The sequence below is a fragment of the Pan troglodytes genome, chromosome 8 (genome assembly GCF_028858775.2).
Source record: "Pan troglodytes isolate AG18354 chromosome 8, NHGRI_mPanTro3-v2.0_pri, whole genome shotgun sequence".
Classification (NCBI taxonomy): Eukaryota; Metazoa; Chordata; class Mammalia; order Primates; family Hominidae; genus Pan; species Pan troglodytes.
The window spans coordinates 143285717-143305022 of record NC_072406.2 but is presented as its reverse complement, the minus strand read 5'-3'; the positions used below and the strand labels follow the sequence as shown (position 1 = coordinate 143305022).

Here is a 19306-nt window from a genome sequence, read left to right as displayed (position 1 = left end):
AGACAAGACTATACCAGAGGCAGGCCAGGGCTGAGGGGGCATCTCTCTCACTGTGCCCACACCTGGGCCTCACAGCTCATCACCAGCATGGGTGTGTGGCACTGTCCGTCTGCAGGACTGCAGCTGGGAGACCTGCTAGAGGCATCTGTCTGGCGCTTCCTGTGGAACATTTTTATGAACAAGCTGGATGAAGACACAGGAGGCCTGTTCATCAAATTTATAGGAACTGCAAAGTTGGGAGGCAGAGCTAATAAGTTGATGGCAGAGTCAAGATGTTTAAATATTTCATCAGGATGAAATTAACAGGATCACATTTGCATCATAGAACTGCGGTATTGCGAGGCGTTTTCAGATCATCTGGTCGGAAGCATGTATCTTACCATGAGTAAGGTCCAGAGAGTTTCCATATTTTGGCCAAGGTTGTGCAGCAAGTCATCCTCACCTGTAAGGCTCAGAAACACCTTGACCTCATCACACCTGCAGACAGGCCTCTCCAGAATCAGGTCCTCACTCACATGTCAGCACTTTCCCCACATCACATGGCAGCACCCTGGCAGAGTGACACCATCTCAACCTGTGTCAGCGTCTATGTCTCTTCCCTGCTCATGTTCTGTCTTGGAGCCATGGTCCACTAGAATGTCTGCTGTTTCTGCAGAGTCTCTCAAATGATTGTGTTAGCGGGAACACCAACCAGAAGCCCCTCTGGCACTGACAGTCTCTGCACTGTGGATTTCAGCCCTGACACACCTGTGGCAGCTGAGGCTTCGCGTGTGTGTAACTGTTTAATACATGTCCCACTGGACTGTAAGCTCCTTGGGCAGTGAGGGGCTCCTTGTTCCAGCTACAGCCCCGCTGTGCCCAGTATGGGTGGACACACCGCACCTGCAAGCTGGAGAGGGAGGGAAGGAGGGAAGGAGCAGGAGGGGTTGCTCCGAGAGGTCGATGTGGACCATCTCACTGAATCCACGTGACAGCTCTAGGTGAGTGCTAGGACCACCTCAGGGGAGCATGCTGGGGCTGAAGGCATCAGTGCATTTGCCCACATAGAGGTTTGGATCTTGATCCATCCAGCTGGGCTGTCTGAGCCTCCATCCATCTGGGTAGTGCTGTGATGAGGCACCTGGGTGTCAGCCTATGAGGGAATGGGTGGGTGCCTCAGCCTGGCTGGGGAAACTGAATATCACACATCCCATTCCTCTAGCCTGGAGCCAACAACTACTTGGTGTTTGTCATTTCTCTGCCAGGGCAATGGTTCTGACCTCAGGATGGTTCTGCAGAAAGGATCTGGGTGGAGAGAAGTGCCTCTGAGGGTTTAGAGGTGAGCTCTGTGCCCACAGCAGGTGTGCACAGCCCAGGGCCTGAGTTCCCCAACCTCAGATGGATCATTAAAATGTCTTGTTCACAAAGGGAAAGTCATGGCGGGGGTTGCAGTGCCCAGAACTCAGCTCCACTGGGTCTTGGATTTGTGCATTTTACCGGATAATGTGCTGCCCTCTGCACATGGGCAAAATCAGAAAACCTCAGCTTTGCAGACTTACCAGCATGGGACAGATGCACGCATGCGCACACACACAAGCTCACACACACACACACGAATCATTAACAGATCAATTGGCAAGCTCAGAGGCTGGGGGAAGGGACAGAACCAGGAGAAGAGAGCACCCCTGCTTAGGGGTAGGGATGGTCACCACACAGAAGGGAAGAAGGCAGGGAGGGGCTGACCCTGGGCGTGAGGGACCCCCGCCCAGGGCTATGGTGCCCAGATTTCAGGAGCACCTAGCCTGGTTAAAGGTTGGCCAAGACCAGGCCCCTTTCAACCTATACATTGGACCTGGGAAACTTCCCAAATCCATGGGTTCCCTTAACGAGGCTTCTGTGATGCAGTAAGGCTACCTCCCTGGCTCGCAGCCTGCAGGGCTGGTGCACACCAATTAGCGTGTCCTCGGGGACGCTGCCTCTACCAGCAGGAAAACCGTGGGTTGAGCTATCTTTACTAAAAGTATTAGAATTTACTTTTTGTTAAAGGTACAGAACTCATTCAGCCATAAGAATATCAAAAATATATTTAGCTAGTTTGCATTTGCTTTTGACCGATTCTAACTGAACGGATAGCCGTTTGGAAGGCGTGCAGCAGCCCTACACAGAGTATGGTGCTGAATAAGCTCCAACACACCATCATCGCACAGTCAGAATGCGCCTGTTCTTCTTATTTCAAGTTGCAACAATACAGGCCTTGTTTCACATTTCTATTTTTAACTAATGAAAATTTATTACAGGGAAATCCTAATTATACCCTTTGGAATATGATACAATTGGAAATCCACTGGTAATATTCTTTTCTCAAAATTCCATGTAATCACATAAGAAGCAGAGAATGTAAATTCTCCTGGAATAGTGGGTCTATAAATACAGTTCTCTAATGGGCTGAGCAATCTTTTTGTTTCTTTGCACATTTTGTATTCGTTGGGATTAATCCATATTACAGCCCCTGCGAATGAAAACCTCTTGTTAGACATAAGGCATTGCATATTCTCAGTACATCCTAAACATGGTACTAATGAATTTCCCAGGACCTTGGACAGACCTGCCAAGTGAGGAAACACTTCTCACTTGGCAGGTGTTGGGAGGCCTGGACGGCTGGGTCTGGCCACTAGATGACCTTTTCCTGTTTGCCACCTTACCTCCTCTCCAAATGAGGAAGTAGTGTAATCTTTACCTAGCATCCAGACCTCCTGGGGGAGACCCACGTGGGCCACATGAGCCTGCGTGGTGGGGGCTGCCCTGTGCATTGCAGGACATTTCACAGCATCCCGGGTCTCCACTCCCAGGTGCTGGTGACATCTCCCCAGTTGTGGCAGCCACAGATGTTTCCAGACCTTACCAAATGTCCCCTGGGGCAAAATCATCCCCAGTGGAGAACATGGTGCTATCGTCAAAACCAGAACTGGACAGTAGTTAAAGCCGTAAAAACAGATTATATTCAAGACTGTTGCAAAGGAGGAAAAGAGACCAGGCTCAATTCCAAATTTGGCATGGAAAAGCAGGATTTGATAGCCACGGTCAGGGTTGGGGGTCAGTGGATGGAAAATTACCAAGAGCAGACCTCAGGGATCGGGGGGTTTTGGCTGAACCAACCTCAGCAGATTCTTGCTGAGTCAGATCTGGGGCATGGCAGAGGATGAGAAATCTGGTAAGGTGTCCAGGTGAGCAGATTAAGGGAAGGGTAGGGAAGACTATGACTAATCAGTTTAGCAGGACCCTTGCTCACATTGGGCAATGCAAAGGTGAGCATGAAGTTCAGAATCCTAGGCCTACTAAGAAGTTCAGTGGAGCTTGGGGAGACTGTGGCCCAGGAGAGACTCTTACCTCTAGACCAAATCAGAAAGCCCAGACTACGGTTCGAGAAACTCACAATCCAGATCCCAGGGTGAGCTGGTTTTGAAAGGAGCGGGTAAGGCCCATGCCTTTAGATGTACATGCCATTCCCACATCTCCAAGCACTTAGGGAGCTCCCAGAATGTAGGAGGCCCTAAGCCACTGCTTGTGAGAGGACTGCTCTTCATGATTGCTGGCTGAGCTTGACCTAAGTGCAGCTGAAAATAAGGGAGCTCTCAAATGGGTGGTCTGATGCCATGGGTAGGTGTGGGAGCAGGGCCAGGCCAGGGAGCAGGCCCACGAGGGCTCAGCATGGTCAGAGTGAGGGTGCGCCAACCCAGCGCGGGTTGAGTCTGCCCGTCCTGGAGAACAGGCTGCATCCTGAGGGGCGGGTGGCAGCCGACGGACCTGCCCCCAGGCAGGACCAGGGTTGGGAAGAGGGGAAGCCAGACACAAGAAGAACGGCGTCTGCATTTGGCCAGACACATTCTTCCAGCAGCAAACATTTCGTTTTTTCAAAAGGATATTTCTAGATGCTTCTTAGAATCCAGTGTAGAACCATAAAGATCTATCCACGTGCAGTTAAAATAATGCAAGGGGGAGAGTTGGTACTTAAAAAAGGCAGGCCTCTAGCATTTCTTCTGTAGGAGTAGGGTCCCGCCTCCCTGCCCGTGTGGTTCGGAAGGGAGTGCTGGTCAGCTCCCCAGCCCGGCATGGTCAGCTCGTGGGGTCCCTCCCTTCCTCCCCACCCTTGGTTCCACCTTGTGCAGCTCCTGCTGCTGCCCACAGTGTCCGGGGCCTTGGCAGGGGCCACCCCTCTGCTGCGGGAGGGAACTTCTCCAGGGCCCCTGGGTGATCCCATTCTCCACTGTCCTCTGTGCCTGAGGAGGGGTCCCAGCCTCCTTCTTTGTCACTGAAGTTTCCCTTTGGGGTTAGATCTCAGGACATAGATGGTTCTGCACATAACTGTCTTCCAGGCATTTGTCCAGAATGAAGGGGCCATGAGTGAGTGAAATGATTGTTCGGATGAAAAGCCTGCTCCTTACCCCTCCATGACCCCATCTCTGCAGCAGCACCTGAGGCCCGGCTTCCCTGCCGTGGGCCGTGGGCAGTATGAGGACCTGGAGTGAGGGCCTGCCCAGGAGACATGCCGGTTGGCAGCCAGTGTATGTTTCCACCTGCACTTGAGCTGCAGCTTCTCACAGCCGGGCCCGGGGCTGGGGCTTCAATTCCAGCCTCCCACCCTGAACACAGCCAAGCCCCGTGCCTGCCAAGAGCAAATGTGCCATCTTTGCGAGGGAGACCGCCTCAGGCTTTATAAAGAGTTGTCAAGGAGACTGTGCTTCTGAAAGAGTTACCTTAAGGAGGGTTTGTAAAGGTTGCAATAAAAACCAGCTGGGTCCCCATGAGTGTGTCTAACTCTCTGCGTCTTGTATCCCTGAAGGACCGAAGGCTGTGGGAGTCCCAAGCCAGAGGAGGCAAAGAGAGAGGACAAAGGCACAAGGACGCCGCCCCCGCAGATCCTCCTGCCCCTGGAGGAGCGTGTGACCCACTTCCGAGACATGCTGCTGGAGAGAGGGGTAAGGCACAGCGGCTGAGGGGCTGCACTTCTGCGGCAGACCCTGGGGAACAGCAGCTGAGTGGCCGTCCCTGCCTGAGGGTCGCCTCCTCACTGAGTTCATGATCAGGCTGAGTGACTGTCCTGGCCTGAGAGATGATGTGTCCTCCTTACTGAGTTCCTGTTCAGGCTGAGTCACCATCCCAGGGCCTGAGGGATGCCTCCCCCTTACTAAGTTCCTGATTGTGCTGAGTGAGGGGCAGGTGCTAAGTGAGTGGAGGCCGAGGGGCAGCCAAAGTGGAGAGGAGGTCCCGCTTCTCCTCTGAAAGGAGGAAGGTGCCTTTGTGGTTTCTCCTGTGGGCGTGAGGCCTGAGAGGCCGGCAGGTGGGGTCCACCGGGTGGCCGGGTCCTGGGTGGCCTGAGGGAGCACCCACTGCACAGATGGGGTTCCTGTGGGAGCTGGGCCAGTCGCGGTGCCCGACCTCACTGTGCAGCTTCCCCATGGGGTTATCTATCCATCCTACCTAGTGGTACTCCCTCCCTTCAGATGAACGTGACTGTTTTTTAAATAAAATTAAGATATCTTCAGTGTAGCTGATTTCCAAATCTCACTTTGAATTGGGGGTCGGGGGGATTTTGTATTCAGATCTCCTTTCAATGACTATCATTTCCTGCTTTGGCTTTGGGTATAAAATGAGCCAGAGGCAGTATTTCAGCCCAGTTGGATTTCCTTACAAAATAAGGCTGACTTGCAGGCGGCAGTGGTGGGCCCCACGTGTGAGGATGTTTATAATGAACACGCAAATGGCCTTTCAGACTTCAGAGCAGGTTTCCTCTGCAGCCAGCACCCACCCCCAGGCTGCTTCCTCTCCCTCCCACAGCTGGAGAGGGGGCAAGGGTGGAGCTGCCATGGGGACCCAGCTCCCTGCAGAACAGAGAGGTCTGAGCAGAACCCTCACAGGGTTAGTTAGGGCTGAGGTGCTGTCCTGGGTCTGGGTTAAGCCTTGGGGGAACAGAGAACATTGAGCAGGTCCTACCCCTTAGGAATTTTATGGAGGAAGGAGCTGGTCCCACCCACCCCTAGGGACACCTCTCCTCCAAAGCCCCTTGAATTTGAATGTGTGCACCTGTTTATGTATTTCATCATTTACTCAAAGGCGAAACACAGCCCTGGGTCTCAGGGAACCAGAAGGAAAAGTGGGGGTGTGAGCTGGTGACTGCAATACCCCGTGTCAGGCCTGAATTAACACACGTGCTGAGAGGCACAGAGCGCGACGTGGACGCGCGCGTGTGGAGCTGGCCCTGGCGCGATGTGGACGCGCGCGTGTGGATCTGGCCCTGGCGCGATGTGGACGCCTGGGTGTTGGTTTGTTTTTCAAAAAATGTTACTTTAAAAGCTATTTTTACTAGGCTCAAATTTTGTTTGAAAACAAGACTTTAGTCCCTCCCTCTTCTGCCCCCGGGGCTTCCTGCCCTCCTCCTGCTCTTGGCATGAGGGTCTTTGTTGTAGTTTCTCCTAACTTGGTCTCTGCAGAGTGGTGAAAAGCTCTAGCCCTGCCCCGAGGGGCTCCAGGGGAGGTGCCGCCGGGTGATCACCGTGTGCCTTCACGGACTCTTCTTTATCCTGGTGGATGGCCTGATGTCCAAGTGTCCAGCCAGTGACTAGGCGGCCCTCTCACAGGAAACTTGCCTATATCGGCACATGCCCTGGCGGCAGTGTCTTACCAAAATAGCCACCTTCTAGGAGAGCCCTGCCTGGGAGCAGGGTCAGGTTCAGGGGTGTCATTGGGCGAGAGGCAGGAGAGGCCGTTTTGTGACCCACGGGTCCACGTGCAGGCAGTTTCCCGGTCCTTACTGCTGTGTCCCTCGGACTGCACGGCCCTTGTGGAAATGGCCGTAATTCTGAGTTTCTGGATAGGCCTGGCCAGGCTGGCCTGGTTGGATTATCGGGCAGGAGACATGACTCGTGTTTGCTGAAACATGATGGCATCGTGAACATTTGGGAAAGAGGAATAAACATTCCTTTTATCTTACTAACGTCCAAGTTTTTCATCTCTTTGTTTTGGAAATGAGCCAGGCCCAATTTACCAACACAGTTTTAAACTAACCTACCTGCGTGAGAGGCCGGCCTTCCCTTCCCGGGCAGGGATGCTATCAGACTCAGTTTACATGGCCTCTTGAATTTCTCTAAATGGCCTTGGTTGAGAGATTTTACTAATGAGATTTTCAGGGCCTTTTTACCCCGTTTAGGGTGGGTGATTCGTTTCAACTTTTTCTTCTCAGGTTATTATACAGGAATCAGCAAAATCATCTGAACGTGAAGCGGTAACCACCAGGTTGTGTGTTTACCCCGAGAGAAAGGGACTAGGGTGAAGCCTAGTTCCGTGTCTTATGAGGATTTTCAGGAGAGGCCCACATACACAGACCTCATGAGTAGAAAAGATCAATCCAAATTTACTGCTAATATTATAAAGCAGTGCCACCATTTATGACTTTTCAGCTTTGTAAAATATGCTGGCAGATTTGCTCAGGCTGAGGAGAATTTGATAGCTAAACCCATAAGGTTTCTAGCTGCTTAACAATGAGGCATAGAAAGGTCACTTTTTCATGGACTGAGTGATTAATAAGATTTTTTATTGCATTTGTTCAATACTTCAGTTCAGAAATTCATGTACTTGTGGAGTGATGAAGGGCAGACCCTGCGGTTTTTAGTAGTTTAAAAAGGGCAGAGTTTGGGCCCTGCCATGGGGATTGTGCCCTGGGGCAGCGGGATGAAGGTTTTGTGGTTTTGTGGCATGTAAATGATGGTTCAGCAGAAGGTTTGTTTTTTGTTTTGTTTTATTGTGTTTTTCCTTGCTAGTACAAATCCCAAAGAAGCTTTCTTTTAAAACTTTAGTCCATCAGGAGCAAGTTTAATTGAACAGCAGGTTATTAATTTAATCCTGCTGCTTAGGTAAACACATTAGAGACATTTTATTGAGAACATTTTCCTTCTGTAAAGTATCTCTCACAAGCAGGTGATGCTCACCCAGGGGCCAGGAGAGAAAGCCCTTTTGAGAACACTCTATTTTGACTTAGGGACTCAGGGGCTGTCCTGGTCCTTTTCAGGGGTCCCTTTGCAGGTGATCCTGGGCCAGCTTCCCAGCAATGCCCAGCCTCGGGGACCCTGGCTGGCACTGTGGTGGGCTACACAGGAGAGCCCTGGTACCACGTCTGCGATGGAGTGAGGGATTCACAGAGCAGGGTTCCTGCAGGCTTCGCTGTGACGATTTCTCCTTGCGCTAAGATGGGTGTTGACAGCGAGGCTGTGGGGTGAGTGGGTACAAACCAGACAGAGGCCTCTACAGTCCCAGGCAGAAGGAAGGGCAGCCTTGCCCTGTCCATCTCCCCGGATGAGTAACATCTGGTGCCCTTCCCTCCCCTCAGACACAGGCAGCTCTGCCTCCCAGGAGCTTCACCAGCCTTCGGCCAGGGCACGCATGCACAGAAAGGGCTAGGCTGGCCGCCAGGGAAGGGGAGGTGCCTGTGGGGACAGCATCCTTGAAGGTGCCTTTGGGGAGTTGGCACTGCCCGCTCTAATTTCTGGAATGGGATTATAATTATGCTTAATGTGAAAGTAACCCTCAAAAGTAAGTGAAATCAGCTGGCTATATTGTGGGATAACCGTGTAAAATTGCATTTATTCACCAAAAATGAAAACAAAAAGCTGGTAAAATACTCTGAGCACTGAAGATGGGAGTAGGCATTGATGTGCCACGAGGTAGGGTAACGCAGGGATGCAGAAGGAGGCCTCGCCTGCAGGCCCAGCCTCCCATCCACGCTCACCCACAGTTACCCGGGTCCACCCGGGGCCACCTGGACTCACGGGAACTCTGCCTGTGCTGGCCACTCCCACCTCTAAACGCTAGGGATTGAACACCACAAGGGCGACCCTCAACCGAGGAGGGACGGGGGTCAGTAGGTGAAAACCCTGCTTCCCAGTCCTTGGGTTAGTAGGTAAAAACCCTGCTTCCCAGTCCTTGGGTTAGTAGGTGAAAACCCTGCTTCCCAGTCCTCGGGTTAGTAGGTGAAAACCCTGCTTCCCAGTTCTTGGTAAGGTTACCGCTCGGCAAATTTGGGCACCTTCCTCACCCCACGGCCCACCCTCCATTACTAGCTCGTCTCCTTCCATGTGTCCGTTCCCAGGACTGCCTGGAATCACCTTCCAAACAAATGCCTGCAGCCGGGCCGTTGCCATACTGTTTCTTTAGGGATCTGAGCGTAAGGCAACGGCCTCATCTTCAAGGATGAGGTGGGAGCCCGGTCATTCCGCCCTGGGCTGCCGCGTTTTTGACGGTCGGGGACTCTGGAGCAGCCACAGCCGCAGGCTCCAGGAGTGTTCCCCATCCCTGCGAGCAGGCAAAGTCCAGAGGCCAGGAGAAGAGGGCCGCAGAGTGGGACAGGTTGAAAGGGAAGAATAGCCAGGCAGTTTCTCAAAAATGAAGTCTGTCCACATGCAGCTGGCATCATCATTAGGGCTTGTGGGAGGCACAGTGGGGGCCTGGGGGACAGGGGGAGAGAGTCCTGGGAAGGAGTCCGCTGGGGGTAGGTTGGGGCATCTGGGCCCAGGAGGGGCCGGGTGGGCTGCAGATCCAGACAGGCATCTCCAGGACAGTGTGGGAGTCAGAGCTGGAGAAATAGCGCGGGCAAATCTGGACAGAGCTTGGGGACAGGGGCGTGGCCCAATCGTCAGCCCCCAGCCCTGGAAGCAGAGACCCTGGGCTCAGGCCCCAGGGAGATTTTTGAACCCTCTTCATGTGGCCACTGGGAGTGCCGTGTGGCCAGACCCATTCCCCCACTCTCAGGGGTCTTGAACTTCTACAGCCCCAGCGGAGGCCTTTGGTCAATTTTCCTGAGACCAGGGGAGGCAGGAAGAAACAGGAGAGATGAAGATGGCAGGAAGGGAGGGAGGGTCCTGACACTGGCCAAGCAGCCTGCAGCCTGTGCTGAGAAGAGAGGCTGGGGGGCAGGGCCCATGACTAGGGACCAAGGGACCTGGAGATGCCTTTCGGCTGCCGGTGTCTTATTTGGCAGCTGCAAGGGCAGGCCGCCCTCAACACCTTGGAGCAGTCTGGCTTGTCTATCTGCCTTCTTGTGTTTTCAACACAACATGAAAAAATATAGTGTTACCTAGGAGCTTTATTCATTATTTACATGAGTGAATTCCATGCAGGGCCCAAGATAACTAATCGCAGCCTGTCCTCTGCCCACGGGGCATGGACGAGGGGAAGGGCAGGCTGTGCGAGGAAATCATGACCGTATTTCAAAGGTCCAGCTGCAGGGTCATCGAGCGAGAGAGGGTAATTGTGACAGATTGCTTCCTTCCTTAGGACGTTTGCACTCATAAAAGCCAGAAGGAAAAATCACCTCTAATTCGATTAACACTTCATGCTCCCGGTCTATTATGGCCATTTTAAGGTACAAGGAAGTAAAAGTAAATAAATACATTTTGTTTAACAGTCAAATTTGGTCAAAACATTAGCTTCCAGGACTTTCGCAAAAGTAACCAGGTTTGTGTTTGAGATGGAAGTTCGCCATGTTTGGGGGCCCTGTATGACCCAGCTTTCCTTGAGGGGCAGAGACTGCAGCTGCTATCCCTGGGACACCCTGAGGACCACAGCAGGGAGCCATGAGGGTGGGTGGGGGCGGACGGTGCAGACAGACAGACACACGTTTCTGCAGATGCACGTGAGTGTGCCCGGCTAAGCCCAGCCCCAGCATCAGGGTCGGAGCGGGCATGGCTCCAGCTTTCCTTGGAGAGGCCGTGGACTGCGCCCCTGATCTGAGGCCCTCTCGAGGCTGGGGCTTTATCCTCCAGTTCAGGACTCGGCAGATGCCATCCTTTTGCCAGCTTTCGCCCTTTTCTCTGGTCATCAGGATCGCTGGCCTTTTCCATGATCCGGGGATTGAAAATTACTTGAAAGAGCCTTTTTTTGGTTTTAGAGATGGAAGGCAGCATTCTGCTTCTGTCGGAGGTTCCCTGCCAATCCAGTCCTGTCCTGTCCGTGATAACCTCCGGGAGCCATCACACGCATGGGGCACCTCCAGGACTTCGGCATCCCACATGTGGCTGAGCCATCCTCAAGCTCTCAGCCACTTTACTTGAATTGAACCCCCTTTTCTCAGGGCTGACGCATCCACTGGAACAATGCACGATGAGTTTCTCAGTCTCCAGAGAGGCTTTTGGTGAAGCCGGGACTGAAGTTAGATCTAGTTTTCCCTGGCGTTGTTTTATAAATGGTGACCTTTTTCTTCATGCCCAAGGTCTTGGCTGCCTTCCCAGGTCTGAGGTGCCCCGTTTCAGGCAGGAGCTCACCCTGGCCCATCCACAGCAGGAGGCGTGGACAGTGCTGGGCTCGGGCCGTGCTTTGGGGTCTCTTCCCTGCTGAGAGTCTGCTCAAGCTGGTGTGGGTGCTCAGGGAAACCTGGGGCTCCTGGGAGCCGCTCATAGCTCAGCTGGCCAGAGAAGCTGCCCCCTTAATGCTGGGAGGGAGCTGGGGTGAGACCACCAGGGCCACAGGCACTCAGCTGAATTGTGGACTCACCTGAGGCCTCAAGGAGGAGAAGTTTTAGAGGGTGTGAGTTGAGGGAGGTGACACGGCAGGGAGGAGGGTGGTTAGGAGACAGTTGTGTCTGTCTCAGAACCAGATGACCATGACCAAATGCTTTGCCCGCGTGGTCTGCATCTTGCCACTTGATCTGGAAAACACTTTCGGGTTCTCCAGACCACGTCCTTATCACTGAGAGGATGTTGAAAACAGCTGTGAAAGGGACAGTCCAGTTCCCTTGGCTGTGAAGAAGGTGCAGTTTCCCTTCCTGAACCTCAGACTCCCGGTGCCTGTCCACTCTCCAGCGAGATGCCTGCGGGCTGGGACAGTGCCACACGCGACCTGCAGTCAAGGACACCTGCTGCCAGCCGGCCACTATCTGCAGAGTGATGCTTGGGCGATGTCCATTTTAATGAGGCATCTGCCGAGTTTGGAAACTGCCGCCCTGGCCTGCATCCACACCGCCTCCTCTGCAGCTCCTTCTGGCACCTGCGTTTCTAACAACCAGCTCTGGCTTCTTCCACTGTGGAAATGGGAGGGAATCGATTGCAACCCAGACACTAATGAGGGAACAGAGGATCTCCGGCCGGCGTGCCCAGGGAGAGAGGAGAGTCCCGCTGCAGGAGGCTGAGAGTGGAAGAAAGGGCACAACTCCAGCCCAGCCCAGGTGACCTCCAGTTCCCACTCTCGTGATTCAGACAGGGCGGAGGGACAGTCCTGAAACAGCGATCAGATGAGAATGTGCAGTGAGGGACCCGCAACGCGGTCCTCGGACAGAGTCAAACACTCTCACTCCAGCCGGGGAGACAGAACAAGACCCTGTTGTTCTCCCACTGAGGCGGCTCCAGCATTCACAGACACAGCCACAGACACAGACACAGCCACAGTCACAGACACGGTCACGGTCACAGACCCAGCCACGGTCACAGACACGGCCACGGTCACAGACACGGCCACAGTCACAGACACAGCCACGTCATCCACAGGGGGACAGACAACAGGCGTGCTGAGACGGGCACCAGGATCACTGTCACTGTTCGTCAGGGCGTGATGTGACGATGTACAGCGGGGTGAGGAAGGGGGTGGATCACAAACTTCTGCAGGAAAGGGTCTGAAGTTTACAGAAGAATTCAGGTCTTTAAGGATCAAGTCACATATAAAATGCCAAAGAATCAAAGAAGTGTTAGGCAAGAGGAGAGAGAGAGATCTCTGCTGAGAGAGGAACAGCGTGTCCTGGTCTCGGGGACGTGCTGGGCAGATGGGGTTCTAAGCACCACCCTCCACCACCCCCCCCGACAACACTGTGCTCATCCTGGGTGGTCCTCTCCTTGAGCGTGGACGGGGCCCATGTCACACCCGTGGCGATGTTGCACTGTGTTGTCTAAGACTCTGCCTTAGCCAGGGGGAGATTCTCTCACTGGCTTGAAGAAGCTGCCCCACTGTGGGGGCCCTGGGGCAAGGACCTGCAGGCAGCCGCTTGGAGCCAAGATTGGCTCTTAGCTGGCTGAAGACATGGAAAGCTTCAGCCCTGCAACCACAAGACCTGAATTCTCGCAACATCCAGTGAGCTTGGAAGAGGACCCCAAGCACCAGACGAGAGCAAAGCCCCTGCCGGCACCTCATCTCAGCCCAGTGGGATCTGGGCTGAGGAGCCCAATGCCTCCATTCTGGACTCAGGACCCACACAGCCCATGGAGTGATCCGAGGTGGTGCTTGTGACCCGCTGAGTTTGAAGGCGTTGCTTATGCAGCAATAGAAACTAAGATGTGAAGGAGATTCACTGGGCACCGGTCAGCCGCCTGTGTGAGGCTGCTGAGACAGAACACCCACGCACACAGCAAATCATCTGAAGTGGGTTTATTCCCCACAGACAGGAAGCAAGGGTGGTAGAAGATGAGCAGCAAATCATCTGAAGTGCGTTTATTCCCCGCAGACAGGAAGCAAGGGTGGTAGAAGATGAGGGTGCTTTGTGAACCAGTCCCCCAGGCCCAGGAAAGCTGCAAGGAGGGGACAGAGTCTCATCTACCCTTCGCTGTAACCGAGGGATCCCAGAAAGCAGCCCACAGTGGGTTTTCTACCCTGGGGTCCTGTGAAACGCTGGGCTAAAGCTTGAAGGATGTCTTATTTCTGGGGTGGGGCCCAAACAAAGCCTGGCTGTTCTCAGTCTGTTGCATTCCCAGTGCATTCCAGTCATTCTGGACAGGTACCAGCTGGAAACAGGGAGAGCCGGGTTTGTCCACGGCCACTTAGAGAACAGTCCCACGACACAGACGGACTTAAAAGAGATACGCAGCTTGCTGTCTACTCAGTTGACGGGCTTTCTTCCCCTGGTTGTTCTACAATGTTGGACTTCCTTGGTGGTGGTAGTGTTACTCTGTGTGTGTGTGTGTGTGTGTGTGTAGGCACACATGTGCATGTGTGTATCAATGTGTGCATCTTTGTGCGTATGTGTGCATTTGTGCAACTATGTACATGTGCATGTGTACATGTGTGCCTGCGTATGTATATCTTAGCGTGTCCTGGGTGTGTTCATGTGTTTGCATGTGTGTGCACCTGCATGTGTACATGCACCTCTGTGGATGTTTGTGTGGTGTGTTTGCTTATGTGTGTGTGTATAGTCACACACATGTGTGCAATCGTGGCCCCATGGAACGTACTCTCTGGGCATCGTAAGTGTTTCACGCAGGCTCGGGAATGACAGGCTTCCCTCAGGAGCAGTTCATAGGACTCCTTGTCCCCACAGCTGTCAGGACCCTTTGGGAGAAGTCCTGCGCCCACCTGGAGGGCAGGGAAAGACCCTGTTTCACACATGGCTGTGCAGCCTTCACTTCAGCCCCCACCTCCATCCCGGGTCCCAGCCACTGTGCTCTCACCCTTCCCTGAACTGTCCCTGACATGACACAGTTGGTTTTATCATTATGAGTTGTAATCATTGTAGAGATGGCTTATCTGACCTTCTATAGAGATTATAAATCCCTTCGGGGGCAAAAACTACACATCATTCATTGAAAAATTATTTTATTATACTTCTAGAACTCCAACATTTTCCAGAAACTGGTGTCGTTATGCCACACAGGGTCTAATCCTCTCTCCCTGCAGAGCTGGGACCATCGGGCTGTGCACAGGTCCCCGTGAGGTGGGTGTGTGCCATCTGATTGGGCTGAGTGGAGGCTGCCCATAGCTTCTCTAACAGCCCCAGATGCTCCTGGGGGCAGGTGCACTAGTCAAAGCTAAAGGGATCAATTCTGCCTGGAGACCCGCTCCCGGGAGCAGGTGCACTCAGTCGAAGCTAAAGGGATCCATTCTGCCTGGAGACCCTCCCAGAGTTGCCACCTCGCCCTGAGTCCCAGCAATGGCACTCAGTCGAAGCTAAAGGGATCCATTCTGTCTGGAGATGCTCCCAGAGTTGCCACCTTGCCCTGAGTCCCAGCTATGCTTCACCGGGTTCTCACTCTGTGGAGGAGAATCCTGGCTGGACCCTGGGTCATCCCACCCAATAAAAGAGCTCGTGGGTATTACAGAAAAGGCTTAAATTTGACAGTTAAAGATAGAAATTGCCAGTGAAGAAAATTCATCTCTTATAATATACAAATAAAGCATGTGTTTATTGAAATAGTACCTCTATGAAGAATATTTTAAGAATGTGAATGGGGTTTTGTTTTTGTAAACTTTCAATTACCTTCCCCTCCCTGACCCTGCCCAGGTATTCATCTGCCCAGATCCCAGGGTGGCCTTCCTCAAACGCAGGCCCCATCTGAATTTTCTTCTCTCCTGTCTCTCAAGACAATGCTCAGTCTCCTAACCACATCCAAGACTGCCCTACACTTCAGCCTCTGTCTCTGCTGCCTCTTCCCTGCACCTTCATGGGCTCTGGCACCCCCAGGCATGTTCAACCTCTTGCAATTCCTGCATTCCCCATAGTTCATGACCCAGCCTTTGTCCCCACCACCAGCTGGTCCTGGAATACCCCCCAAGGCTCCTTTGTAAACCCTGAGGAGTATTCATGTTCCAAAGTCACAGCACTCTGGAAGCCGCCTCCCTAGGCTGCTGTGGGTCTTTGCTGGGTCCCACTAGTGTCCAGGTCTGTCTCCGCCATGGCCCTAGTGCCATCTCAAGAGTCTGTTAGCTCCTAGACCGGCACTACCTTAGACCATGGGCTTCCTTGATTTATTTTCTCAAGATCCTCAACACCCAGCTTAGGGCCCAAGGCACAGTGAATACATAGTCCATGTTTTTAAATGAATGCATTTATGTTCTAAATGGCTTAAACATTCCCTTGCTTTGTCAGCTGAGAGAGTCTAGAAGCAACACCACCTCACTAGCAATGAACACACCAGTGCCCGGATCTTGGTTTCTAACACCGTTCTAGGAAAGGAGCCAGGGCTTCTTGGAGAATTGACTGATTCAAGGGCAAAGGCGGGACATGCAGAAGATAAGCCTGGAGCATCTTTAGTAGCAGAAATGAAGGAGATGCCCAAAAAGCCAAGTGATGAGCACCTGTCAGAGGCACACAGGAGCCAGGAACCCACCACGGGAGCTCGCCAAGGCCAACCTCAAAGAAGCTGAGCAGGAAAAGAAGCAAAGTCACACTGGAGTCCAGCCCAAGCATGGGCTGAGTATCCATGAGTCCATAGCAATATAAATAAAAGATTGAGTACATAAGTAATGTGGAGGCATGAACGAGTATTCCCACCCCCCTCCGGAACATTTCCCAGTCACTCATGACTGGAGTCCAGCCCTAGCATGGGCTAAATATCCATGAGTCCATAGCAATATAAATACAAGGATGAGTACATAAGTAACGTGGAGGCATGAACGAGTATTCCATCACCTCCCGCCCCCAGAACATTTCCCAGTCACTCATGACTGGAGTCCAGCCTGAGCATGGGCTAAATATCCATGAGTCCGTAGCAATATAAATAAAAGATTGAGTACATAAGTAATGTGGAGGCCTGGAGGAGTATCCCCCCCAGGACATTTCCCAGTCACTCATGTAGCTACTTCTCCTCGGAAGTGGAGCACAACCCGTACCCCTAAGTGTGGGCTGTGCATGGCGATGTCCTTCCAGAGAGGACAGCATGGAGAGGGGGACTTCACAGTGGGGAGACCTCAGCCAGCCGACCACGGCCACCACTGTCAGTGAAGAGTCATGTCAGCAGTGTGTGTACCCTTGTTATGACATGATGAGAATGGCATTTACCTGTGTGGTCTTCCTCCCCAAACCCATAACCCCAGGCTATTTACGAGGGAAACCTCAGACAAATCCCAACTGAGGAGTGTCCTGCAATGCACCTGACCAGGGCTCCTCAAACCATCAAGGTCATCAACGGCAAGGGCCATCTGAGACCCTGTCACAGCCAAGAGGAGTCCAAGGAGATATGGCAGCCAAATGTGATGAGGTCCTGGGCAGAAATGGAAAATTGGGTAAAACCTAAAGAAATCTGAATAAATGCAGACTATTGTTAGTAATAATGCGTCATGGTTAGTGGTGACGAATCTAGCCTACTAGTACGTTAACAACGGGAGAAACTGGGTATGAGTATATGGTAACTTTCTGTAATATTCTTGCAAATTTTTAGTATGTCTAAAACTATTGCAAACAAAATAATTTATTTTTAAAATGACCTACCTAAAAGAGGTTAAACTTTGATTACAAATCAACTAAACTCAGCCTGTTTTCAAGACATTACTCTTTGTTATGGTCTGTAGGGGTTCTGAAAATTTTTACAAATATAATTTCCCCTTTTGAAATGGGGTGTTCCAGAATGCCATGCCTCCACAGGTATAATTGGGGTTTCAGATCGGGGGGCACACCCCTGAAAGATACCCAAGAAAGAAATAGTCATGAGTCTAGAAATTAAATTTTCTGATGTTCTAGGTATTGGTTTTCTTGGAGCGTCTGACATGTCTAACACTTATACTGCACCACATCACGGAATCTATTGTACTTTAATGCTGGTTTTTGTTGTTCATTTGTTTTTAACTGTGGATCATTTCAGTGCGGCTTCAGGCTTAGCATTAGACGCTAACAGCAACTCTATTGAATATCTTTCTTTAGGTATCAGCATTTTCTACCTGGGAGAAAGAATTACACAAAATCGTGTTTGACCCACGCTATCTCCTGCTCAACTCTGAGGAACGAAAGCAGGTAACGGGGTGGGAAGGCACTTTGACTGCAGAGACATGGCATGAAAGCGACTGTTGCATCCTGGATCTGGGGAGCTTTTCATTGCTGAATAACAGACACCCATGTTGTAAATTTGGCCAGTGGCTTGCGAGCTTGTGAACAAAAGAGTTAGAGGGACTGAGGAAGGTTATTCTGGTCATTATTCTTACCTCAGTATTTGGTTATGACCCTGGAAGACAAATACTTTTAAAGATGAACGTGTAAATTTTAGGAACATTGACCCTCATTCCAAATGACTATAAATCGTATGTTAAAAATATGAAATACTTAAGGTATTATTAAAGATAGTGAAAGAGGTGGTCTTACATAAGACCTTAAGGTTTTATATGCTTAAAATCTTATATAATATGAAAGTTGTCAGAATCAAAATGAAGTCACTAATGTTAAGAAACCCCTAACAAATAGAATGGAGGAAGGCCATGAAGAGAGGGTTCTCATACTTGTATACCTGATAACTAAAAAGACTCTACAAGAACCACAGTCTTGCACACAAGGCCATCAAAACCTTTCATTTTATTTTATTTCATTTTATTTTAGACAGGATCTGACTCTGTTGCCCAGGCTGGAGTACAGTGGTGCAATCTTGGCTCACTGCAACCTCCACTTCCTGGGCTCAAGCCATCCTCCCACCTCAGCCTCCTGAGTAGCTGGGACTACAGGCTCCAGCCACCACGCCTGGCTAATTTTTGTACTTTTTGTAGAGATGTGGTTGCTGTATATTCCCCAGGCTCATCTTGAACTCCTAGGCTCAAGCAATCCTTCCACCTTGGGCTCCCAAAGTGTTGGGATTACAGGCGTGAGCCACCGCACCTGGCTCATCACAACCTTATACACACAAAAAGCACTTCTGCAAGGACACCTGCCCAACAACTGCCTGTCCATCCTCAGACTGGCCTCGTCCTGTTATGGATCTCTGTAGCCAAAGATAATTATGTCAAAACAATGATTTAATCCTCTCATTTATTTTTCCTTAAAAATTATTGTCTTTTTTTTTTTACCTCCCTGAATATTCTTGTCATTTACGATGGCATGTGTATTCCCGTTGCAACGCCCTCCCTGAATATTCTTGTCATTTACGATGGCATGTGTATTCCCGTTGCAACGCTCTCTTCCCAAATAGGTATCCATTTCATTTCAGAGAGCCTCTTTCTGCTTGTTCTTCAGGTTGACAATAATAGTGATGAAATAGGAGTGGTCCAGAGAACACGAGCAGCACAGTGAAGGGTGGAGTTCTACAAAACGCCACCCAGAAAACATGGAATTGATTAGAGGGGGTTCTCTGGGGGCTATTTTAAGGAGAGACTTGCCAGGGCTCTGCCCCAGCTTTTCACAAAGTAGGTCCCTGAGCCAACACTGCTTTCCATATCAAACAGACGAGGGACAGATGGTGTTGGCTCACAGGAGGGGCCTGTTGTTGCTGGGAGAGGGACCGATGGTCTGACAGCATCAGCGGGCACAGCCTGGGTCTGTGTGGCCCGTGGATCGCGTCTGAGAAGGGCCCTGAGATAGACTCTGGAAGGTCCGGACTTCCCTGCCCCAGTTAGACTCCATGTGTGCGGTCACATCTTGCCCTCTCTTTGCCCTTTGAGTTCAGAAATG

General features: G+C 51.6%; 1 protein-coding gene across 1 annotated transcript in view; it reads left to right on the top strand.

The window, feature by feature from the left end:
* TCERG1L (transcription elongation regulator 1 like) overlaps positions 1 to 19306 on the top strand; it is a 221439-nt gene that overhangs the window by 191397 nt on the left and 10736 nt on the right. Inside the window, exons 9-10 of the mRNA XM_508114.8 lie at positions 4820 to 4955; positions 17579 to 17668. Coding sequence (XP_508114.6) covers positions 4820 to 4955; positions 17579 to 17668 — 226 coding nt within the window. The remainder of the gene's footprint in view (positions 1 to 4819; positions 4956 to 17578; positions 17669 to 19306) is intronic.